Here is a 26,186-nt window from a genome sequence, read left to right on the forward strand (position 1 = left end):
GCTGAGCACTTGAAGGACTGATGAGTTTCCAACTTTTGTTGACCACGGAGCCTTGTCTTAACTTGGACATCGAGATGGAATTGACTCAGGGAGACACCTCGCTCATGGCCACAGTGGGTCTCTTGGGCTGGGGAGGGGGCGGGATTGCACAAAAGTTCTGTGCTGTATGTTGATGCCTGCTTCCTGTGAATACCTGTGCTTTCCACTTAGACCAAAAAGATTTCACTGTCTTCCCCAGCTGGAGCAGATCTGGTTTACAATACGGAGTCATGTATGTTTCTTCTGGGGGAGTAATACTAACTATATCGTAAAAATCCCTAAGGAGACTTGCTTCAGCTCAGACGGGCTTTGGTGAACGCACCTGAGTTGCCTTCTCAGGGAGAACCTCAAATTATCTGATGTGGGAATAATAAAGAGGGTTTTTATTTCCTGGTCTTTGAAGCATCTGTGCCTCCAAAATCAGTATCCTACAGTTCCAGGCACGAGGAATCCTGGGAGGTAAGAGCTAAATTACTGGCCCTAGCATCTACCTAATTTCAAGGATTATTAGATCACATTTGAATAAAGCCGAGGGTGCTGTGATGGATTGGGCTTTAATGTGTTCATCTTCCTAAGACCATATTAGAAGACTTGAGAAAGTGGGGGTCTTCTTTTGGTCTGGGAACTGTGGGCTGCCAGCACACAGTCTAACCATTTTCATGGCCGTAGGACCATTATTCCTTTTCCTTGGGATGGCAGTCTGTATGATTGTCCCGAAGTGCAGCAACAAGAGGCCTGGTTCGCTTCGCACCAGCTCTAATTTGACACAATCGGTTTAGCAGGGATAAGGGTCAGCCTGTAGCGTCACTGTTTCCCTCCACAGTCCATCACAGGGCACTACTGGTAGAAATGGGGATCCGCTCCTGGGCGATTCCAAAGAGCTACCGTGCTAGGTCCCAGGATTCCGCACGGCTGGCGGGCCGCTTAGCCGCGCTGATCCAGTGCTCCGCCCCGCTCCGAGGTTAGTCCAATCAGAGTGAAGTACTCAGCCACGGTTTGTTATGACTTCCGGTTTAGTACCGGAAGTCGTGCGGTGGAGCGAAATTTGAAGGAAGTGGAGTCGCGGAGCTGCGGCTCCCACTGGATCTGTTGCAGTTTCCCGGGCTGTCCTGGCCGCTTGAGTCGAGCCATCATGCCTATCCGCGCTCTGTGCACTATCTGCTCCGACTTCTTCGATCACTCTCGCGACGTAGCTGCCATCCACTGTGGCCACACTTTTCACCTGCAATGGTAAGTGACAGCGGTGTAGGGCCCTTGCGCGTGTCCTAGAACCTCGCAGAGCCTATGGGGTGTCGGACCCATAGAGGCAATTCATCCTCGGAACTCAGACAGGTGATGACATTAGAGGTGCCTCACGGAAGCTTTCCAGCCTGGGCCCAAGTGGACCTTTTTGTTTTTATTTTTTGTGCTTTTGATTTTTTTGTTGTTGTTTGTGGGTTTTGTTTGTTTGTTTTGATTTTTCAATACAGGTTTCTCGGTGTAGCCCTGGCTGTCCTGGAACTCTGTAGACTAGGCTAGCCTCAGACTTAGAGATCTACCTGCCTCTGCCTCCCAAATATTGGTATTAAAGGTGTGTACCACCATATCCAGCTGTTTTTTAAAATATTTGTTTTTATTTTAAATTACGTGTTGGTGTGTATATCTGTGTAGCTGTGTGCATGCAAGTGCAGGTGCCCTTGGAGGCCACAGGCGTCCGAGCCCCATGGAGCTGGGGCTGCAGACCGTTGTGAGTTACCTGATGTGGGAAACTGAACTCAGGACAGCTGAAAGAGCAGTACCAATACGTACTCTCAGCCACCGAAGTCATCTCTCCAGCCTTTCCAAAGCGAACAAGTCTTGCTGTGTGCTGTTGGGGTTAACCTTGAATTTCCAGTTCTGTTTCTTCAGCCTCCTAGAGCTCAGATTGCAGGCATGTGCCCCATTCCCTACCCCACCCCGTCCGTGCCTTGTGTGTGGGAGGCCAGCGCTCCACCACTGGTCAGTATCCTCAGGCCTTGTATCTGTTGTTTGTTTGTTTTGTTTTTGAAACAGGGACTCGCTATGTAGTATTGGCTTGTAGTATTGGTACTTGCTATCTTGCCAGGCTAGCCTGGGATTTGTGGCAGTCCTCCTGCCTCAGCCTCCTGAATGCTGGAATTGCAGCACTATTTGTGACTTCCACTAAAGGCTTGTGTACCCTTGGCTAGCCTTGAACTTACTGTGTAGCCAGGGATGACTCTGAATTCCTAACCATCCTGTCTCCATCTCCCAAGTGTTGGAATTACAAGTGTGTACCATCCATGTTTGGTTTATATTGTGCTAAGGATTAAATTTAGGCCTTTGTGCATGCTAGACAAACACTCTATCCGTGAGCTATATTCCAAGCCCTCTCTGCCCTGTGTATTTTGAATAAACTTTTTTTTTTTGAGACAGGGTCTCACTATGTAGCCTTGACTGCCTTTAAACTCAAAAAATATGCCTGCCTTTGCCTCCCAGTTAATGAACTTTTCGTTTGGAATAGTTTTCATCTGCTAATAAGTTTAAATGGTGATACAGAGAGTTATTATATGCCCTTTCCATAAGTTCTCCAGTATTAACACTTTACATAATGTTTGTACAATTTTTCAAGCCAAGAAATTAACACTGGTATAATACTCGGATACTATGGAGTTTGAGTTTTTTCCTTCAAACTCACAAAGGCATGCACCACCACACTACCACCACCCAGCAAGTCTTGACACTTTTGAAGAGTCTGGGTCAGTTATTTTGTAGACTGTCTCTTAATTTGAGTTGTAATGTTTTCTTTTCTCTTTAATTAATTAATTTTAATTTTATGAGTGTTGGTGTTTTTGCCTGCATGTGTGTCCTCGTGAGGGGGTCAGATCCCCTGGAACTGGAGTTACAGGTGGTTGTGAGCTGCCACGTGGGCGCTGGGAATCAAACCCAGGTCCTCTGGAAGAGCTTCACCTCTGCAGCTCCAAACCCTTGTTTTTTTTTTTAAATACTACTATCCTATTATGTAGCCAGGCTGGCTTCAAGCTTAGACTCTTCCTTTCTTAAACTCTCAGGGTCTAGGTTACAGGCATATAACCCTATGCCTGGTTCAATCTTTCAAAAAAAATTTAACTTTTTTTTTTTGAGGCAAGGTCTCACTATGTAGACCAGGCTGACCTTGAACACAGAGATCTACCTGAGTGGAGAAATTAAAGTTGTGTACCACCAGACCTGGCACTATTTTAACCATTTTTAGGTGCTAATTTGGTGGCATTAAGTGCATTTATAATGTTGTATGGCCTTCAGCACTGTTGTCTGAACTTTGTATCATTTGGGTGGAAGCATGTTACCCATCAAATGATCATTCTCCGTGCCCTCTCCTCCTGGTCCCGAGCCCCCCCTGCTGCACCTTCTGCCCCTGAGACCCTACTCTGAGGATCCATATAGTCAGAGTCTTTATTCTTTGCCCTTTCGAGTCTGATGATAGCACAATAATTTTAGCATCCATTGTATAGCATGTATCAGAATTTTATTTTTGTTGAGGCTAATAGTTAATTGTATGTATGAAAATACCATATTTTGTTTATCTACTCATTTGTTGATAGACAGGTATTTCCGGATTTTGACTGCTGTGAATAATGCTACTATGCCGTACAAGTCCTGTCTGGGTCTCTGTTTCAGTTCTTTAGAACATATACCTGGGAGCTGAAAGACTGGGACAGATGGAGAGTCTATATTTAGGTTTTTTGGGACCTAGAATACTATTTTCCACAACAGTTGCCTGTGTCTCTTCTCTCTGTCTGTCTCTGTCTCTGTTTCTCTCTCACATCTCTCTGTGTTACACAAGCTGATTTCAAACATCATTATATTAGTGCTGGACATTGAACATATAGCCTGGTATATACTAACCCTATGCTCTACTGCTGAGCTAAATCAATCTCTCTCTCTCTCTCTCTCTCTCTCTCTCTCTCTCTCTCTCTCTCTCTCTCTCTCTCTCTCTCTCTCTCACACACACACACACACACACACACACACAGTGTGGCCAACCTTTGCTGCATAGTGAGAACTTGTCTAAAGTGTGTGTGTGTGTGTGTGTGTGTGTGTGTGTGTGTGTGTGATTCAAACCCAGGGCTTTTTACATGCCTAGGGCAAGTACAGCCATATGTCCTAATCCTTCCTTTTTTCATGATAGATGTCCTGATAAGCACTGTATGCATCACATTGATTTTTGTTTTATTTATTTTGTTTATATTTTTGTTTTTCAGTTGTGGCAAAGTATGTCCATCATAAAAATTACTATCTTAGCCGGGCGGTGGTGGCTCACGCCTTTAATCCCAGCACTCGGGAGGCAGAGGTAGGAGGATCTCTGTGAGTTCGAGGCCGGGCTGGACCGATAGCCTCCAAAACAATACAGAGAGACTCTGTCTCGTAAAACCAAAAAAAAAAAAAAAAAAAAAATTACTATCTTAGCTGGGTCTTAGATGCTCCTTATCTCAGGGCTGGGAGGTGCAGCACAGTAGAACTCAAGCCAGAATGTGGGAGTCATTGGGCTCAACCCTTAACAGCTGGGGCAGAAAACAGAAATCCTCCTCATCTCAGTTCCCAGCTTAGTCACATCTGCAAAATTCTTAATGCTATCTAAGATTACATGTTCACAGGTTAGGGATCAGGATAGACTGTTTTGGGGGTGGGCGGTATTATTCTGCCTACCATTGTCTTTTTAGAGCTTTTATACATACTTGAGCCAGATTTTCTCAGAGTACCTTCTATGTCTTTTATCATCTCTATAACTTTTCTTGTTTGCCATCCTCAAACCCAGGGTTTCCCACATGGTAGACAAATGTCCTATCATTGAACTACATCCCTGCCCTTAGGTTTTTAACTTTGGTTGGTTGGTTTTGTTGGTAGGTCTCTTGTAGCCCAGGCTGACCTTATGCTCACTATATGTCTTGAACTTCTGATCTTCCTGCCTTTGCTTCCCAAATGCTGGGGTTACATTTTTGTACCATTGAGGCTGGCTTGTTTGTTTGGTTTTGATTTGAGACAAGATCTTACTATATAGTGTAGGTTGTTCTCAAACTCACCATTGGGAGGCCCTTGCCTCTCCAATATCTAAGATACAGTGTGTGCCACCATACCTGGCTCCTTTTATTGTTGTTGTTTTTGTTTATTTGTTTGAGGTAGGTTCTCACTATGTAGCCTTAGTTGGCTCAGAGTTCAATATGTAGACCAGGCTGGCTTCAAACTTAGAAGCCTGCCTGCGTCTGCCTCCCAGGTACCCATTCCTGGCTACCTAATTTTTTTGAGGTTGCTGTTTGGCTTTTGAGGTAGCCTAGAACGCACCATGTACCACAGACTGGCCTTAAATTCATGGCAATCCTCTTGTCTTGATCCTCCAAATGCTGGGATTACAGGCATGAGCTTGTCTAGATTGCTTTATTCTATTGAAGTTAACTATTCCATTGTACCTGGTTAGCCTTAATTTTGTGTTTTATGTGGTCTTTGAATGTATTTGTAGTTTGATGGGGAATGATCTTCTGTACATAGGTTTATCTTATTGGTTGATGAATAAAACACTGTGACCAATAGGGCAGCAAGATAAGGTGGGTCTAGGAGATGAGGATGATCTTGGGAGGTGTAGGCAGAGAGCAGTTACTATGTAGGATGCCAGAGGAATAACAGGTCCCCAGACCTCTCTCTGGTAAGATAAGACCACGTGGAAATATTTAGATTAATAGAAATGGGTTAGTAATTAAGACAGAGCTAGCCAATAAGAAGCCCTAGTCATTGGCCAACAGTATTATAATTAATATAAGTCTCTGAGTGTTCATTTGGGGCTGACATGGTTGTGGGGCCAGGCTGGTGGGAAAGAGTTATTGTAACAGTAGTTTTAAAATGTATTTATAGGAAAGATTTGGTTTTGTTTTGTTTTGGTTATTGGTTTTTCAAGACAGGGTTTCTCTGTATTGCATTGGTGGCTGTCTTGGAACTCCCTTTGTAGACCAGGCTGGCCTCGAACTCACAGAGATCCTCCTGCCTCTGCCACCAACACCCAGCATATAGGAAAGATTTGGGCAAGGGAAAGGGTATCACTTTTTAAAGAGGAGTTTGTCTCTCATTCCTGGGGTGAAGAAGTCTGCCCCAGTCTCTCTGTCTATCTCTGTCTGTCTGTCTGTCTGTCTGTCTGTCTGTCTGTCTCTCTCTCTCTCTCTCTCTCTCTCTCTCTCTCTCTGCAATTCTCCTGTCTAGTGCTAGGATTACAGGTAGGTAACACCTACAGGAGACTGCTTCAATTAACAATTAAGGCCTAAGCCATACCAATAAATTATGTAAATCTGGGCTGTGTTTTGCCTTTACCACTACTTAAGAGTGTAGCCCTCAGAGTCCTAACTTGTAGTAGGGTAGGTATTCTCAGAAGCTCTCTCCTAAGAGACTCTGAGCTTTGTCTGTCACTTACACTCTGCAGCCCAGCTTACAAAGAATAGCCTTTGGCCAATCCTTCAAACCCAAAACCACAGCCGGTTGCTAAGCACTGTGCAGTCCTTAAGGAAAGTCTGCCTGTAGTGACAACCTCTCATTGCAGGCAGGCAAGTGTTGGGTCAAAGAGGAGCTAATAGCAGTGGCCATGTGACCTGCATCCCCAGCCATGCCAGAATTACTTACCTTTTATTATTTTCCTTGTAGCCTAATCCAGTGGTTTGAGACAGCACCAAGTCGGACCTGCCCACAGTGTAGAATTCAGGTAAGGGTGACAGAGTGTGGGTGTCTCAGCTGAAGACCTCTTCTTTCCTAAAAACAGTGATGGGGAGAACATCTCTAGAATAGAAGTACTCTTACCTTTTTGGCCAGCCTCTTGGTTTGAGGCCAGTTGATCTTCATACATGGCTGTAAGTTACTCTGGAGGCTTGCTTATATCCCACGGGTGGCTGGATGGTAGAGTTTCCCACTCGGGGTTCACTTGTGTGTATTTGGCCTCCTTTAGCATTTAACAAATGTCCCTGTGTATAGAGTTGAAGGATCTTTTAAACACTCATAAATGTTGTCTGCAGTGACATGACTTCAGCCACCAGCAGACCAGCAGTCCCGACTCTGGGTTCATGTAGGAAGGAAGAAGACGTCTGACTCAAAAGGATGTGTGCCAAAAAGTTAGGCCTGTGAGCAGATGTGGCTCATGTGGCCGACAGTCAAACCCACGCTCAACCTTTCCTCATCACCTTTGACCTCACTCCATCGTTATTCTCGGTCTTGTTCTCTTATTCAGGTTGGCAAAAAGACTATCATCAATAAGCTTTTCTTTGACCTTGCCCAGGAAGAGGAGGGTGTCTTGGACGCAGAATTCTTAAAGGTACCCAGAATTAACCTCATTCTGCTGAATTCCAAACCTGGTGGGAATTCACTTTTCTCTTCACTTAGAGAGAGAAGGTGCCTAGAGTAGATGGAGCTAGGCCTGTGCAGCAAACACATGGTAGAGCTATCAGGGTGGGGACAAGTGGCTTTGAGACAGTCATCAGAGGCATATACTGTAAGAGGAGAGGGACCACATGACTGTGAGATCTCCCCTTGGGCTTTTAGGGCAATTGGGCAGAAGGGTAGCATGCCTCTCCTAAGACCCCTCACCTTATGAATGACTTAGAGCCATCCTGTGGGACAGTTAGTGACATGTTAGAAATTCTTTCATTCTCACTAGTCAGGGAGGATGTGTGAATCCACCACTCCTTAACCTGGCTCTGCCTCAAAATTGCCTGGAGAACACGGTATAAAGGCAGATTCCTGGGCCTTTCCAAGACCAGCCATAGAGGACAAAACCCCTGGAATCAAGATTTCTAGCCCAGGTGGAAAACCAAACCACAGGGGAGGGTAACCAGGTTGCTTTCTATGCTTCTGTTTCCCCTCCAAATCTAAAATGTCCTTCTGTTTTGTGTGAGGGAACTAGATTGGCAGAATGTCTTTAAGGAAAATTGGGTTGGGGTTTACAAGTGATTACTGAACACTAAGGGTTAATTTGTTGGGAATCTGTCAGATTACAACTCATTTGACCTTAGTCCCCTGGGTGTTGTGATGTCCTTGGAACCTCCTTGCTTCAAAAATGTTTGAGCTTTTGTGTTTGGTGCCAGCCTGTTCATCGTCATGGTAACTGCTCCTAGTTTTAAGAGGTGTCCTCCCTTGATGAAGACAGCAAAGGCAGCTTCGGAGTCTTTTCAGCTTTCAAAGCCAAGTCTGTGAGACAGGGAGGCAGCATCTTGAATAGTTTGGAGCAAGGACTCCGAAGGCACCCTGCTGAGGTGTGGAAGGAGCCAGGAGACTATGGGGAGCTGCGCAGCAGCCGGTGTCTGTTCTCAGGCAGACCCTGCAAGTCCTTACTTACCTACCATTTCCACTCTCAGTTGTTTGGTCTGCACTGCCCAGCCCAGCCTATAGGAGCTCCTACCCCCAGGAGTCCTGGGCAGAGAGGCAGGTAGTTAGGGGTGGGGAGATTGCTATTGGTCAAATGAAATTCTGAGTCTTCTGTTAACCTTTAAAGGGTAATCTACAGGAAAGTGCCTGGTTTCTTCCGCAATGGACTATAGCCTGGAAGTGGGCTATAAAAACCTTTGTTTATCTGACTGTGGCTGTAGAATCTCCTGCTCACAGTGATACTGAGTTCTCTAGATTCCCAAGTGGGAGCTGGATTCACTTCTATCCCAGCCTCTCGGAGCCAGCCTGGAGCTTGAGGGAGGTAGACTGAAGGAGTGAGCCCTGACAGAGAGAACCAGTGATGGTTCAGAGTGCTTGGCCATCTCTGTTCTGTGTCCCTGGTGAGGCTACTGCAGGACCAGGAACCCTGGAAGCCTCTGCTGTTGACTGACCGACCAGCAAGCCAAGCTTCACTTCCTGTGGGATTCATTTCCTTCATCTTATCTACGCTTCTAAAAGGCTCAGGAAGGGGCTGGAGAGATGGTTCAAGGGTTATGGGCACTGGTTGCACTTGCAAATGACAGGGTTTGATTCCCAGCACCCACAGGGTGGCTAACAACAGACTATAACTCGAGTTTCAGGGTATCTGACACCGTCTTCTGGCCTCAGCAGACAATGTGAATATATGGTATACTGACAAATGCAAGAAAAAACACTGATACACATAAAATAAAATTAAATAAATCTTTTTCAAAAGGTGTATATATTTTATGTATATGAGTGCTGTGTCTGTATGTATGCCTGCATGCCAGAAGAGGGTATCAGATTTCATCATAAATGATTGTCAGCCACCATGTGATTACAGGGAATTGAACTCAGGTCCTCTGGAAGAGCAGCCACTGCTCTTAACTGCTGAGGCATCGCTTCAACCCAAAAATAAATAAATCTTTTTTTTTTTAATGTCCCACACCTCCCAGTGTTGGTGGCACATGCCTTTAATCCCAGAAAGAAAAAAAAAACAAGTCCCATACCAAGCATGGTGATGCACACCTTTAGTCCCAGCACTTGGGAGGCAGAGACAGGTGGATTTCTGTGACTTCAAGGCCAGTCTGATGTACATAGTTCTAGGACAGTCTGAGCTACCTCAAATACCCATAGACATAAAACAATGTGCGTCTCTGTGCTTGGCCTTGAAATATATTGGGTCCATTCTTAGACCAATAGTCTTCATTAATCCTGAGGCTCTGCATGGCCTTATGGGGGCTGTATAGAGGCTGGCTATTATGTACCCTGTTGCTTATTGTATGTATTGTCTTGCAGAATGAATTGGACAATATCAGAGCCCAGCTTTCCCAGAAAGGTAAGGTAACAAGTGACAAGCGGCCCTTGGAAGGCCCTAACTTGGGTGTTGGAGGGAGGGGGCCAAGGTAAAAGCCTCCAACCTCTGGCAAAGACAGGGTTTCTATCTCCTTTGTCTTACTAGCTCTTATAACTAGCCAAAAAGCAGAGGGAGAGGTGACTGGAGCTGTCTGCCTAAGCCAAGACAGCCTTTTTTCACTGTTTGGAACTTCTTGCGCTGGAGCAGTTTTTTTGGGGGGAGGAGAGGGTGTCCCACCTGATGAGTTTCTGTCTTCAGGGGTTAGCTACTAAGTTTGACAGGGATTTGCTTATTGTGTGTATTGTCTTGAATTCTAGTGGGTCTAGTTAAATTAACTAGAGTGAGCAGCAGTGAGATCTACCCAAATAATTCAAGCAGTACAAAGGAGCTCTTGTCTCCTTAGGTGAAAGCTTTAGTTTAGTTTTCTTGGTGCATGGCAGAGAGAAGCAGGCCACCCAGCTTTCTGGCCTGAGCCTTGTTCTCACCTGGCTCAGGGAGAAGGTGTTTGAGTTCAAGGGTCAAGGTTGTCATTGCATGGATGGGCTTTTGCCTTGCTACCTTCTGCCCTTGCTCCAGAGAGGGAGAAACGGGACAGCCAGGCCATTATCGACACTCTACGGGACACATTGGAAGAACGCAATGCCACTGTGGAGTCCCTGCAGAATGCCTTAGACAAGACAGAGATGCTGTGTTCCACTCTTAAAGTAAGTTCTCAGAGTCAGTGGGAAGGTATAGCAACAGTCCTCTGCTTGGAAAACACAGTGATCTACCTACCCCTGTCTCCCCAAGTACAGATATTAAAGGCGTGCACCACCGTGCCCAGCCTAGGCTCACAGTTCTGATCATGTCTTCTAGTTCTGCCTCAGCCAATACCTTTGTTTATACGCTAGTAAGGTGAAGGCAAATCTCTTCTTCCCAGGGTCCTTCCATACCATACCCATCAAGCCCCTAAGACAAGGGGCTATAATGGCTGTGCTTGTGGATTTTGTACCAGGTAACAAGGCCTCCCCAGCACTTCACAGAGGGCCTGCTCAACGGAGACTTGAGTAGACTGGGCCATGTTTCTAAAAGTGGCTCCTACTCCACTGATGAGGCCAGTCTGAAGAATCTTCCATTAGGACTCCAGTCCTTGGCGGGGCTGCTCTCTGGAGCCAGATCAAACAGCATCCTAGGGAGGAGCAAAGGCCTTTGAAGTCCGCTGTGCCGAGCTGACCGAGCAGATCAAAGCTGTAGAGCAAGCAGGCTTAGACCCAGATGAATTTTGTATCAGCCTGGGTTTGTGAGCCTCCTGCTCTCCGAGGACCATGAGGCGATTGATCTGAACTCACGATTGATATTCTAGTCTTGTAGGCAGGAGCAGCCCTTGCTGGGCGCCATTTGAAAAGGGATAAGAGCCATCCTCGTGAACAGACAAGGCCTTGGGATATTCATTTTCTGTTCCTGCTTGGAGGCTGAGTGGCATCACGTGGCCTACCTGGCAGGACGGAGCAAACTAGCACTAGGTTTCAGAACAGCCTCTAATGACATTCCCAGGTCAGAGATGGAGTGGCCTCACACTGAGGTCAGCCCTTCTCTTAGCTTTCCTACCCTGGTGCTTCTTGTTCATGTGTCTAGATGAGATATGGGTTTGTGCTCTTTGCTTTTTTAGCTATATTATAGCAAGTGTGTACTGTGAGACCCAGGCCATAGAACCTAGGCAGCCCACAGGCCTGAGCCACTGAGCTGTGCCTATAGCATGGCACATCTCTGGAGGTGAGGATACAGCTGCCCTGAAGTCTCTTAGCAACAAAAGCATAGGCCAAGTGAGGGCTATAGTTGAAAGCCTGGGTTGGATTCCTAGCACTTCACACACACACACACACACACACACACACACACACACACACACACACACACACACACACACAGAACAGGTCAGCATGAGGGACCCTCAGGGGTTTTATATCCTACAATTTGGAGATACATGTTTATCAACATCTTCAAAGATAGCCAAATGTCGAGGTACACTCCTATAATCCCAGCAATTGGGAAGTGGAGGCAGGAAGATCAGAGGTTTATGGCCATTCTTGGCTACATAGTGAGTTCATAGCCAACCTGGGGTGTGTGAAACCCTGTCAAAAACCAAAACCAGCTAGGCAGTGGTAGGACATGCCTTAATTCCAGCGCTTGGTAAACAGAGGCAGACAGATCTCTGAGTTCGAGGCCAGCCTGGTCTATAAAGCAAGTTCCAGGTCAACTAGGACTTTTACACAGAGAAACCCTGTCTCAAAAAATAAATAAATAAATAAACAAACAAAAGCTACAGTATGGGTAGCTCTCAGTGGCCATGGTTCCGAGAAGATGTGTGGGTGTGCTTGCTCCTCAGAAGCAGATGAGGTTCCTGGAGCAGCAGCAAGATGAGACCAAGCAAGCTCGGGAGGAGGCCCGCCGACTCAAGAGCAAGATGAAGACCATGGAGCAGTGAGTTTGTAGCTGTTTCTGTGCTGTGCTTTCACACCAGGGGCCCCTGAGAAAGGGAGTGTAATTCTCAGGGCTGCAGCTGAAAATGGGGTTTGTTCACCTTTGACTCAGACAGCCCGACGCCTGTGGGCACAGATTTCCTTTCATATCCTCTATGGGTCCCCCCTTGTTATGGGTGCTCTTGCTGTATTGCTTGTCCTGTTGCCTGCGTATAGATGGCCTCTCATGCCTTTCCCTCCAGGACCCTTTCTCCATGAAGTCCCTGACCTTGAAGTCCTCTTTTCCCTCAGCACCATCCCTGGAGTTGAGCTCAGCTCTGCTGTGGAACCTTTTCTTGGGCACACCCACCTGCTAAAGCATCCTAGCAGCCCAGGCTGTTGCCATAGCAACGGCAGCAAAGGGAGGCAGACTAACCATCAGCCTCCAGATTTCAAATGCCGTGGGCTGGGAATATTTTTCAGAATTGAGCTCCTACTCCAGAGCCAGCGGTCTGAGGTGGAGGAGATGATCCGCGACATGGGTGTGGGACAGTCAGCGGTGGAGCAGCTGGCTGTGTACTGCGTGTCCCTCAAGAAGTACGTAAGCTCAGAAGCTAGTCTGTGATTCCCCAGTCATACCTCTGCTGCCATCTTCTGTAAAGCAGGGTGTGAAGGAGCAAGTTCTGGAACCATGTTGTCATCGGGTGAACTTCAGCTCTTAGGCCACTTTGGAGGCCTGTGACTTCTGCTTTCTTGCATGGAGATAAGAGACTTGCCTTAGAATTGTTGAGAGAACAGAGTATGGATTCCAAGTGTTGTTTTCTAAGGAGCTCACACAGCCCTCAGCTTTGAGCCCCCTCATGGTATCTGGAGTGTTATTTCCCATCAGCACTGTTGCTGACCCTGTCTGGCTTTGATAAGAAACTGCTTAGATTCTTCACTGTGGTGATGGGAAGTTGGGAGAGAGGAGCCATTTGATTGACAGGCACAGAGAATCCAAGATGCCTCCATTTGGGGGTATAGGGAGCCCCCTAGTGAGGTTGGAGCTCCTTGCATACTCTCTCAAGTCACAGTTCCTGCAGGTGACAAGAGAGGACAGTTTTTGTGTCCAGACCTCATTACATCCTATGCTGGACCTGCCATGGGGCCACCTGGAGGGAGAGTGAGACAGGGTCACCTGGAGGAGGGTGAGACAGGGTCACCTGGAGGAGAGTGAGACAGGGTCACCTGGAGGAGAGGACAGTGAGGCAGGGTCACCTGGAGGAGAGTGAGACAGGGTCACCTGGAGGAGAGTGAGACAGGGTCACCTGGAGGAGAGGACAGTGAGGCAGGGTCACCTGGAGGAGAGTGAGACAGGGTCACCTGGAGGAGAGGACAGTGAGACAGGGTCACCTGGAGGAGAGGACAGTGAGACAGGGTCACCTGGAGGAGAGGACAGTGAGACAGGGTCACCTGGAGGAGAGGAGAGTGAGACAGGGTCACCTGGAGGAGAGGACAGTGAGACAGGGTCACCTGGAGGAGAGGACAGTGAGGCAGGGTCACCTGGAGGAGGGTGAGGAGGAGCGAAGGATCTGAGTGAGCCCTTGGTTGGTTGGTACCATGGCATCGGGGCGTCCTGTTCAGTCATCTCTTCCCTTGGCCCCTTTGCAGAGAGTATGAGAATCTGAAAGAAGCACGGAAGGCCTCCGGGGAGCAGGCTGACAAGTTGAAGAAGGACTTGGCCTCCTCTAAGAGCAAGGTAACTGTGTGGGGGAAGGGAAAGGAGGCATGGCTCTCGGTTTGTTGTGGTCACCTGGGTCTCCTGAGCTCGGCCATCCAGCCTGACTCTGGTAGGCTAGTGTAGGTAGCCTGCAGACACTAAGTACTGGGTTTGCTGTCCATTGTCTCTCACTCCGGCTTGTGCGCTTGGGGGCCAGTTCATGGAGGTATGCCCCATCACACACTTTCGCTACCGTTTGCTCTTCTTGGTCCCTAGGCACATTTTAGCTGGCTTGGAGAGCACAGTCCTCGTGTGACAGATTGAGGCAGGCTGCATTTAACTTCTATAGACTGCATTGTGCAGAGAGAGGAGCCTTGCTCCCAAGTGGCCTTATGTATATATGCCTAGTTGAGCCTGTCCCCAAAGGTCTGGGGTTTCCCTCGTGCCTCCAGTTTCTTTTAGACTCTACCCCAGCTGTAGTGGGGCAGACTCTACCGCTGCTGAGTGGCAGCAGGTAGCAGGCACGACATTGGCTTGTCCTTTCTTATAGTTGAAGGCTGTCTACACTGAGCTGGATCAGGCCAAGTTGGAGCTGAGGTCAGCTCAGAAGGATTTACAAAATGCTGACAAGGAAATCATGGTGAGACATCCTGGCCTGATGAGAAGGGGGGACAAGGGGCTGTTTATGTGCCTCCAAGAGTAGAGCTGGGCTGTTTCTGCTTGAGAACCTGTGTCCCAGTCAGGGGTGGCAGTTCTGGGCGGTTTTTATCCTCCTGGGTCAGGGAGGTGGGTCAGGGTATGTTCCTCATCACCTGAGCAAGGGCTTTCCCAAAGAGGGGCTCTGCAGGCTGGCGCTGGGCATTTAGTCCTTGCTCCGTTCCCAGGACCCTCCACACAGGTGTTGTCCGCGGTACCTGGCCTTTCTGTCATGTTCTTTTCTGTTTCCTCCAGAGCCTAAGAAAGAAGCTGACGATGCTTCAGGAAACCTTGAACCTGCCTCCAGTGACCAGTGAGACCGTCAGCCGCCTGGTTTTTGAGAGGTTTGTTAGCTTTCTGGGGGGATACAGGGATCACAGGCTAAGAAAGCCTTCGTGTCTGGCTTTGGTGGGATAGATGGTGTTTTTGGACCTTCTGGTCAGAAAGCCAGCCAGCTTTTGAGAAAATTTAGGATCTGACAAGGAAAGACCAGAGAAGGCCTTTGAGTAGTCTGAGGATGGGACAGAGTCTTGGCTATTTCAGGGTATCCTGGAGTTACATTTATCTGCATTTCTGAAACAAACTTGAAAGCACTCACTCTCAAATAAGCACCTCTCAGCTGGACAGTGGTGGTATACACCTTTAATCTCAGTACTCGGGAAACAGAGGCAGTGAGGTCTCTCAGAGTTCAAGGCCAGCTTGATTATAAAGCAAGTTTCAGAACAGCCAGGGCTGTTACACAGAGTCTAAAACAAAACAAAAAAAACTAGATAGATGGATGGATGGATGGACGGACGGACGGACGGACGGACGGACGGACGGACGGACGGACGGACAGACAGATCGCCTCCTCTGGTTCAGGAATGTGTACTTTAGGGTGGCCAGCAGAGGGCACCAAAAGACCCAGGGATTGGTGTCCCTGCCAGGAACAAGTTAATCTTCCTGAGTGTTTTTCACAGAATCAGGCTGGCTAAGAACATCCTCAAGACTGTCTTCTGCCTGCTGCAGGACCCCAGCAAGGGGAGCCAAATTAAGAACGCCTGTCAATGGCCCAGAGTTTATTTAAGCCACTTTTCAGTATCTTTTGGCAAATTGAAGTGCCCTTCTTCCTGCCTGTGAAATTCACACATTCAGTGCCATCCAGCACTCCACTTTGTTTCTGGGCACTGTGCCCCCTGACTTCCCACATCTCAGATACAGATGCTGTATCTTGGGACATTCATGGAGCTGGTTTAGCCTTAAGTGGTTTCTCAGGACCCTGCAGTATCACAGCCAACCATAGAAGAACACTTCCAACCAGCTCTTTCCCCACTGAAGGCTCTGTTGTCCTGGCCAGCCTCCTCAGCCAGATAGCACTTAGAGAGAGACAGAGACAGAGACAGAGACAGACAGACAGAGACACAGAGACAGAGAGAAAGTGTGTGTGTGTAGGTCATGGGTCTACACTGGATATCTTTGACACTTTGCACTATGTACGTGTACGTGGTTGTGCATGTCACAGAGTACATGTGGAAGTCAGAGCACAAGTTTGTGGAGTCATTTCCCCTCACCTCCCCATGGGTTGAAGGGATCTAGCTCAAGTTGCCAGACTTATGCAGCAAGCACCCTTAACTCTGGGCCATCTCATCAGCTATTATTCTTTTCCTCAGCATCTCTCTGTAGAGCCAAACTGCCCCTGCCTCTCCAGTTAGGACCGTGGTGGGTGCATGATCTGCCATGGCGTCCACTATTGGGTTGGTTTTTGACAACCCCGTAGGCTCTGTTCCTGATCCTCCCTCCCACCTCACCCAGCCGTTAGCCCTCTCTGAAGTTCCGTGTAACATGATGGCCTTGTCAACAGCCCAGACACGTATAGTATGTGTCTTTGGGAATGACGGTCTCAGAAAAACTTTGGAACCCAGTTACCTCAAGGTTGGGGATACAAAGTCATTCTCTAGACTATCCAGTCTCCCTGTAGCTTCTGTTCTGTGAGCCTCAGGGTCCTTCCACACAGTTGTTGCCGTGCCTGTCATTTATCTCAGGAAAAGCAAGTACACGGGGACCTGGATTACCTGCTTTTACTAATTTTCTTTACTATTCAGGTTTCTCTGAACCCCTTACTCTCATAGGTGTGTCTGCTGCATGCCAGCCCCTCCCCATCCTCTTGAGCCTTGTTTTAATAGGATAATTAGCTGGGAGTTTACATGATTATGCCCAAGTCCACCAGATATGCACTGTATTATAGAATCTGGTCTAGAACTCCCAGAGGCTATTGCGTACTCAGTAAGCTTTGCGCCAGGACCTATATCCTATCTTGTCACTGAGGGGACAGTTTTGGTCAAGTCAGAACACTACAGCCAAATCTGTGTCCAAAACCAGGCTGGGCTGCCCATCAGATTGTATGCAGGATGACTGAATTCCTCTTTTTCACCAATATTTTTCTTTTCTTTCTTTTTTTTTTGTTGTTGTTGTTGTTTTGTTTTTGTTTTCAAGACAGGGTTTCTCTGTAGCTTTGGAGCCTGTCCTGGAACATCAGGCTGGCCTTAAACTCACAGAGATCCACCTGCCTCTGAGTGCTGGGACTAAAGTTTTGTGTTACCATCACCTGGCTCACCAATATTTTTCTAGGCATGAAAACTTGGGTAAGAGGACTGTTGTTGCATTTAGCATTAGCCCTTATATCTTGGCATAGTCTGCCTTGAATTCCAGGCTGTCTCTTTTAGGCTCTGAGGTCTCAAAAACAGCTCTTGACGCCTTGGGAGCAGCCTTTCCGGTTTTCTTTGTGCCCTGATGGCGTCACTCTCAGAACTAAAAGTGCCACTGTCCTTTACCCTTAGGAACTGACTTGTTGCTGTGTGGTTTGGGGGGAAGCTTTTTTTTTAATTTATTGTGTATACAAAATTCTATCTGCATGTGTCCCTGTAGGCCCGAAGAGGGCACCAGATCTCATCACAGGTGGTTGTGAGCCACCATGTGTTTGCTGGGAATTGAACTCAGGACCTATAGGAAGAAACAGTCAGTGCTCTTAACTACTGAGCCATCTCTCCAGCTTGGGAAGAACCTTGAACTTTCCTAGTCTGAATGAAAGGTACAGACACATTCAGGAAACCACCATTTAAATCTGAAGGAAAAGAAATCCAGGCAGAGAGGATGGCGAGTTCAAAGTCCCTGAGGCAGTGCTAAAATGGGCTTGGAGGAGAGAGGGTGACAGTGAGCCAGATGGGTGCCTGCCTTCATAAGTCAGCCTTGTAGGTGCAGATTTTATCCTAGGAACAGTAGAAATTGTTGGAAATGTTTCTGGAAGATAGCTCTGAGTGGCTGGTTCATGTCTCTGGTCCATCAGCTACTAATGATTCCTTGAACTGTGCCTTGGTTTTCAGACTTGCTTAATGCCTCATTGCCTTCGTGAATTCTGGCTTCTATGTCAGACTTACATTCCCAGGCCATGCGCTCTTTCTCTCTCTCTCTAGGTATTATTGGTGACGCTTGTTTCATTTGTTGTAGTGTGAATACCCTTTGCTTCTGTCGTTTCATTTTAAAGATTTACTTACACAGGTGCTTTGCATGTGTGTCTGCACACCAGAAGAGAGCATTAGATCAAGAGCTGCCATGTGGGTGCTGGGAATTGAACTCAAATCTTCTAGAAAAGCAGCCAGTGCTCTTAACCACTGAGCCATCTTTCCAGCCCTTATTTAGTTTTATTATTTTATCTCTTTGAGACAGAGTCTCATATAGCCGAGACTGGTCTCAAATGCACTGAGTATGACCTTGAACTCCTTATCTTGGCTCTACATCCTGAGTGCTAGGGATATAAGTATGTACTACCACATCTGCTTTATGTAAATCTGGGATTGAACCCAGGGCCTCATGTGTGCTAGGCTAGCTCTATACTGACAGAGCCATGTCCCCAGCCCTACTTATTCTTTTAGGGCAGCCTCAGGAGGTAGCCCTGCCTTTAGCCTTGGCAGACCTGGCCTTGTAAGGTCTGAGGAGAACCTGGAGGAAGGCAGGGCAGCTCCAAGGGGCTCTCTCTTTTCTCAGGAGTTTTTTTGTTTTTGTTTTTTGTTTTTTCGAGACATGGTTTCTCTCTATTATTTTGGAAGCTGTCCTGGAACTCGCTCTTGTAGACCAGGCTGGTCTCGAACTCACAGAGATCCTCCTGCCTCTGCCTCCCAAGTGCTGGGATTAAAGGCGTACGCCTGGCCTCTCATGGACTCTTAAGGGCTCCTGACCTCTGGACTGGTGGGATCTGTGGGACCTTCGTTTATGGTGGGACTGAGAGGAGCCATGAGTTCATGGAGTTGCTGACGGCCTCTGTGCCACACAGCAGCACAGTTGCCTAGGGCTTTGGCCCTGGCTTAGAAAGGAGGGCTTTGCATCTCTTGCCTCATTTCCTGAAGCCTCTGACATGAAGCTGTGTAAGTTGGCCATAGGTGAGTGTCTCAGAGGTAATAAAATCTCTCAGAGTGCCTCAAGCCAGGCCTTCACTGTAGTGAGTGAAGGAGAAACCACAGAATCCTAGGCTCTCCCTCCTCGTGTCATAGGAGGTTCAAGAAAGTGGACCCCTGTCAGAAAGAAGAAACAGACTTCTATTTGTAAAGGAAGAACATACCAGGAACAGTTTGAGAGAACAAGAAATATGTCCTTTTGAGTTACATGTTGGAATGAGAGAGACAGTGTGAACCTCCTGAGTCTGGGGTTTAGTGTAGTAGGTAGGACATGAGCCAAGGCTGAGCGTGTGGCTTGGTACCACTGGGCAAGACCTGGGAGATGTAGTAGAAAAACCTTGCCTAAGGCCTCAGGTAGTAAAATGGCTGCACCCTGCCAGACTGGGCCTAGCTCTCGAGTTTGCCTTTCCTACCTTAGCCTAAACTTGCTGGAGTTGGTAAGCAATTACAGAAAACACTGATGAAGGGAGAAAGAAATTTGGGTGTCCCAAAATGCTTACCCAGCCAGATTTGTAGGCAGCCCCCTTTCTTCTGATCTGCACACCCAGTGTGCAGAGGGCTGAGGTGCAGCTCCCAAGGGAAGTCCTTGGAGGAAGTGTCCTTAGAGCTGTCCCTGCCGTTCCTTTCAGTTCTCCTTGGACCTCGGAAGCGGGAGAGCACTGCCAGGTCTGTCTGGCAAGGCTAGAAAAGTTGAGTTGGCTGCAGTTTTCTAAAAGAGTGAGCACCACCCTCTCATTATAGAAGTAAAAAAGTGAAGAATTTGAAAGCTATGGACTTAATTGCAGAGGGAGTTAGACACAGAGTGCATTTCCTTCAAGGCTTTTTCCTGCGAGAGGTGTATAGAGAAGGGGATATACCAAATCACTGAGTGTACATAAATATATATTTGTTTTGTTTTTTGTGTACCCCTGACTGTCCTGGAATTCACTGTGTAGACCAGGCTGGCCTCAAATTCACAGAGATCCATCTGCCTCTGTCTCATGAAGGCTGGGACTAGAGGTGTGTACCTGGCTTGTACATGCATATTTTTTTATATTCTTTTTCTCTTTTAGGCAGTCTCAATATATATAGCTTAGGCTGGCCTCAAACTTCTGTAGCTCAGGCAGGCTTTGAACGCATGATCTTCTTTACTGGGCTAATAGATGTGTGATCTTACACTCAGGTTTTATATTGCTTTTTAAACTGACCATATGAGCATTTTTCTGTGTTCTAAAGTTACTCTTGAGGACAACACCTAGTGTCTTCGTCATTGCCAGTTCCTGAAGTACCAGGCCACTCTTTGCTGTGATGAGTTGCAACATCCTCCCATCCGTATCACTCTGTGTAACATGTCTGAATGACCCCCCCGAGACAGGGTTTCTCTGTATTGCTTTGGTGGCTGTCCTTGGAACTCGCTCTCTAGACCAGGCTGGCCTCAAACTCACAGAGATCCACCTGCCTCTGCCTCCTGAGTGCTGGGATTAAAGGCGTGCGCCACCACCACCCGGCAAAAATTTCCTCTTCATTCTATTATTTTGAGTATGTGTGCCTGTGTTGCATGGCAGGCATGTGGAGCTCAGAAGATAACCTGTGGGAGTCAGTTCTTCCACCATGTGGATCCTGGAGCTCAAACTCGGATCATCAGGCTTGGTCTTAACCCACCAGTGGCCCCATGACTGTAAAGGCTGAAGCCACTGTAGATGTTAGACCTCCCTCTGGGGTGACCTTGAGTCAGGTGGGCTTTAGGAACCTTTGGAGCTGAACTGTCTCTCTCCTTTTCTGTTTCTTCCTTTTAACATTTGTCTATGTGTCTGTGTGTGCGTGCACGGGTGTGCATGCGTGTGTGAACATGGATATGTTTTTGGTGCATATGTACCACAGCATGCACATGGTATCAGAAGACAACTGGAGGGATTCATTTTTCTTCTTCCACCATATGGGTTCTGAGGACTGAATTCAGGGCTTCAGGCTTGGAAACAATAGTCTTTACCAGCTGGGCCACCTCACCGGGTCAAGCTGAGTTGCCTCTGATACTTGAGCTGTGATCACTGTAGTCCCAAGTAACATGATTATCTCTACCTTCAGCCCAGCCCCTGTGGAGATGCTGAACCCGAGGCTCCACCGGCCATCCCTCAGTGATGAGATTGACCTCAATGCTACCTTTGATGTAGATACCCCTCCAGCCCAGACCTCCAGCTCCCAGCATGGCCACCTCAAGAAGCTCTGCCTGGAGAGGGCACGGTAAGTGTTGGTCTCTGGCAGTGCCCAGACCTGGTGGGGAGTAGCTAAGCCATCTGTAGGTCCTGCCCTGAGGGCTCTGAGTGGTCGATGAGGCTGCTCAGTAGGATGCAGCTTTTGTTTAAACTACCTCTTCCTTGATTCCTGGCCAGAGTGCCCACCAGAGTCCTGAATGTTAGACTCTGAATTTTTTCCAGTGTGTGTTTCTCAGGTTTATGCTTAACGCAAGACCATCTCAAAGCATAGACCCTACCCATGACCCTACCACCCAGGGAAATATCCCATGTTGGCAAACGTGAGGAACTGTGTGAAGCTGTAAGGGGATGGAGGGACTTGCTCTAGACGTGCAGTGGAACTAGGAGGGGGAAGCCATTTCCTTGGCCGGGCACACCTGTTGTCACTGTGGAGATGACTGTGCTCCTTCATATACATAGGTCTGTGCTACTCCGGTAAGGGAATTCTTTTTTTTTTTTTAATAACTAGTTTTTTAAATTCTAGCACACACATTTATTTATTTGTTTGTTTGTTTGTTTATTTATTGTAGATACAGTGTTCTGCCTACATATGTGTTTGGACACCAGAAGAGGGCACCAAAACTCATTATAGATGGTTGTCAGCCACCATATGGTTGCTGGTTGCTGGGAATTGAACTCAGGCCCTTTGGAAGAGCAGTCAGTGCTCTTAACCTCTGAGCCATCTCTCCATCCCCAGGAATTCTTTTTAGTTCTTTAAAATTACATTTATTCATCTATTCTTGTGTGTGTGTGTGTGTGTGTGTGTGTGTGTGTGTGTGTGTGTGTGTGTGTGTGTGTGAGAGAGAGAGAGAGAGAGAGAGAGAGTGATGCAGGCTGAGACAGAAGACAGTTTGTTCGGGTTGGTTCTCTCCTTGCACCATGAGGGGACTAAGGATCAAAGTCAGGCCGACAGGCTTGACAGCAAGCAGTCTTATCTGCTGAGCCATCTCTCTGGTCCTAAGGAAATCTTAATGCGAGGCTTTGAATATAAGAGAAATTGTTATGTTAGGCAATACTGTGAAAGAATGAGAGGGCAAGCCAGCTGGGCTTAACACCCGGTTGTACAGGGCCAGGCCTGGTAGCAACGAAGCCTGAACCATGCGAACTGCAGCCCAGAGCTTATCAGTGTCAGTGCCCTACCCTGGCTTCCTTCTATTGCTTCCTCGGCTGCTGTCAAAACTGAAGGTACAGGTTGGGGGTATAGCTCAGTGATGGTGTTTGCCTCCCATGTAGAAGGCCCTGGATTCAACCCTAGTTCTGCAAAGTAGGAAGGAGGGAGGAAAGAAACAATGATTGCAGACACATGGGTCTTCGGGCTTGTAGACACTTCCACCATCTACAGGGACTGTGAGGCATGAGGTAGCACAGAGCACCCCTTACTTGGCTTAGCCTTCCCAGAACCAGACTTACAACAGTGGAGACTCTTCCTGTGGTCTTCACATGGGCTCGCTACTGGTTAGAGAAATGAGCAGAGGAACCCAGAGTCAGCCGGCCCTGCTTGAGAAGCCACCAGGCCAACCTTAGGCCATCATCCTCTCAACTGGAATAATGCCAGGATAGGTTATCTAGCTGCTAAGGTCCCAGAAATTATATGGATAGTGTCCATCTGTGGCACTAAGGATAGAAAGCCACACCCGGCTTGTGCTCTCTTCTGCCACTGACCTTCCTGCAAAGGTCCTACAGAGGCTCTGGGAGTACTGTGCAGGCTGCCTTGCCAAGTCTTATGGAGAGGCTGACTTACTGAGGGTTTTCTAGAGGTAGTGCCTCCAACCCCAAACAGACAGGATGGGCCTGTGCTCGCTTGATAGTCTCTGCCTTTTGGAGGGTGTGAGCACATGTCCTCTGTGCTGAGTAAGCCAGTTGGCTCCCTAGCACTGGGTAGAGACTAGGATATGGTGAGAGCATTGGAATGAAACCACAGACGGATACGTGGTCCAGGCTACCCTGACTCTGACAGATTTGTACTTGGGGTAGAGCCCACCCAGCCATGCCATACAGTGCTCCTTTAAAGGCCATGCGCCACGTCTGGCCCTCTTGCTCACTTGCCTCTCGCCTTGCAGCTCTCCTGTGCAGGATGTTCTCAAGAAGATACCTAAAGTCCCCAAGCAGGTAAGGCTGGGCGTTCCTCGAAAGCATACAAGCAATCACATCTCACCCTTGCCAGATGGACAGACGGGCATAGAAACCTCACTTCTAAACTGGCTGTGGTAGTTCCTGCCTGTAATCCAGCATTCAGGGAGCTAAGACAGGAGGATCACCTTCAGTTTGAGGCCTGTCTGGACTTCATAGTGAGTTCTGGGACATCCTGGGCTGTAGTGAAACCATCTCCAAACAGAACAAGAAAAAGGAATTCTATTTCTAAGGGTGTAAACGATGTTCAGGTTCCCTTAACCCAGGACTGTGACTCTGTAGCGCCATCCTCATAACCTAACTTGTTGTTCTCTGCCTCCTCCGAGGCATCAAACAGCCTGGCCCTTTTTGTTTTGTTTTGGTTTGGTTTTTTTGAGACAGGGTTTCTCTGTGTAGCTCTGACTGTCCTGGAACTCACCCTGTATCCAGTCTGCCTTGAATTCAGAAGATCTGCCTGCCTCTGCCTCCCAAGTGCTGGAATTAAAGGTGTGAGTCACACTGCCCTGCCAGACATCCTGACAGCCAGATCTCTCTCACTGTCACTACCCCATGTCCTGTGCTGCTGTCTAGCTCGTCAAGTCTGACTCTGCATTCCCCCCAACAGGAGCCCCAGCTCTCACTGGGTGGTCAGCGCTGCGTAGGAGAGCCAGACGAGGAACTGGCTGGTGCCTTCCCTCTCTTCATCCGGAATGCTATTCGGGGTCAGAAACAGCCCAACAGGACCACAGCAGATTCCCGTTGTAGCACAGATGTGGTGAGTATACCTGGCCTCCTTGGTGGAACAAGGCAGACAGCTCCCTAGCCCATTCTCCTGATTCACTCATTTCTTCCTTCTGCCCTAGGTAAGAATAGGCTTTGATGGGCTTGGAGGACGAACAAAGTTCATCCAGCCTGTATCCTTTTCTGTGGCCATGGCCTGAGCTGAGATGTGCCCTGACTGTGTCGCCAGGCTCCTCACTGCCGGCGCTCACCCTAAGGTGAGCAGTGCTGCACCTTGTTCAGTATTTTGTGCTTCCTGACCCAGGGTCTGAGGTTTTCCTGCCCTGCATTCCAGTTCCCTCGCCAAGCCTCTTCCTTGACATTGCTTTCAGACAGACACAGCCATTATCCGACCAATGCCTGTTAAGCCCAAGGCCAAGAGTAAGCAGAAAGTGAGAATAAAGACTGTGAATTCTTCCTCCCAGCCCAAGATGGATACCTTCCTATTGCAGTGAGCAATGACAGAGTCATGTCTCCAATTACTAGGCCGAGACCTTTGCCAACCCAGGAGTGTTTTGGGAGATGGCTCCTCTTCCTGGACAGTGCAAGCGTGAGAGCAGAAACTGCACTTCCTGTGTTCTCCTTGCCCTGCACCACACTGGATTTACCTCAGGGAGTTGACGACCAGTTTAAAGTTCTGGTCAGCAGGGCCTGCTTCTAGTTGCAGGTTTTTGCATAGAGCTACAACCAGATATGGCTAGGCTCCTGTTTTTATAGATCAGGGTCACATTTGACTCTACGTGGATGAACATGCTGGATTCCTAAGCAGACTAGCCTGAACTTGTGCCTGCCTCCAGCTCACTGTTTGAAATAGTGGATGGTAGGGAAATGATGGGGAAGATTTCCATGGAAAATAAAAAGGCATCTTTTCTTCCTGGCTCTGGACGTACAAATTTGTACCAAAACTTTCTAAAGCAGGAGTGCCACCTAGACTTTGACTCAGTAGTTTTCTCTCCAGACATGGTTTCTCTTGAGGCACAGGAAGACCCCAGCAAAAATGGTGTCCCTGCAGGCTAAGCGATAAGCCAAGTGAGTACTGAAGCGTTCTCATCCATGCAGGGAACCCAGCAAGCACAACAAACAGCCAGTGACCATGCTGTTAGTTTTTAGGTCTTGGCTTCAGGGCACTTTCTCCTAGAGAATTTCCCTTTCTGGCCGCTCACCTGGGTAAGACTTCCTAAACTTCTTTCTCCCATTGTTAGACAGGAGTTCTCCTGTTTCCCTAGCACATCACCTGCTTCCTGCTGAAGGCACCCAGCCACTTGCTAGGAAACCTAGAGGAGCCTGGAGCTGTTGCTGATGGAGATGATAGCCTTGGTCATGTGATGCTTAGCTTTGTTTGTTAACTGGACAAGATCTAGAATCACTTGGTGAGGGCCTCTCAGTGAGGTCATCTAGATGAGATCGGCCTGTGGGTGTGTCTGTGGAGGGTTATCTTGGTTATGTTTTACTGGGGTGGGAAGACAAGTCTACTGGAAGTTGGCACCATTTCCTGAAAGTGCCTGATAGTGGTGGTGCAGCCTTTAATCCTAGCACTGGGGAGGCAGAGGCAGGCGGATCTCTGTGGTTCGAGGTCTACAGAGTGAGTTCCAGCACATCAAGAAACTCTGTCTTGAAAAACCATAAATAAATAAATAAAGCCGAGAAAATGAGCTGCGCACAAGGATGGATGTGCTCTCTCTGAGCGCATCTGAGTGTGAGCAGCTGCTCTGCCTTTGGCTCCCTTGCAATGATGGACTGTAACCAGAAACTGTAAGCTGAAATAAAAACCTTCTCCCCTCAGTTGCTTTCGTTGGTATTTTATCACAGTGACAGAAAAGTAACTCAGTTATAGATTGAGCCCATTTAGGATGACATGAGCTAAAGAGGTGTGGTGAGGAGAATTGTACCATCTGGTGATAAACATAGAGGCTGGCTGCTGGCACATGCCCAGTGGTCTCAGGCTAATTATTCTCTCGGTGTTATCTATATAGTGGGGGCAATAGCACCAGCCACCCAGTGGTGGGAATCTAGTAAGTCAGG

The 26,186-nt window shown here is 47.8% G+C and overlaps 1 protein-coding gene across 1 annotated transcript; it reads left to right on the forward strand.

The window, feature by feature from the left end:
• The first annotated feature begins 944 nt into the window (after nt 1–944).
• LOC101835769 (TRAF interacting protein) lies at nt 945–25,946 on the forward strand. The gene is made up of 15 exons (XM_005074911.4): nt 945–1,269; nt 6,697–6,754; nt 7,274–7,357; nt 9,727–9,766; nt 10,361–10,488; nt 12,150–12,244; nt 12,706–12,819; nt 13,873–13,960; nt 14,472–14,561; nt 14,873–14,961; nt 21,109–21,264; nt 23,336–23,384; nt 24,010–24,159; nt 24,248–24,298; nt 24,497–25,946. The coding sequence occupies exons 1-15, from the start codon at nt 1,172–1,174 to the stop codon at nt 24,617–24,619; spliced, it is 1,413 nt and encodes a 470-aa protein (XP_005074968.1). The 5' UTR covers nt 945–1,171; the 3' UTR covers nt 24,620–25,946.
• The last annotated feature ends 240 nt before the right edge of the window (nt 25,947–26,186 follow it).

Source organism: Mesocricetus auratus, unplaced genomic scaffold (assembly GCF_017639785.1).
Source record: "Mesocricetus auratus isolate SY011 unplaced genomic scaffold, BCM_Maur_2.0 Super-Scaffold_100691, whole genome shotgun sequence".
Taxonomy (NCBI): Eukaryota; Metazoa; Chordata; class Mammalia; order Rodentia; family Cricetidae; genus Mesocricetus; species Mesocricetus auratus.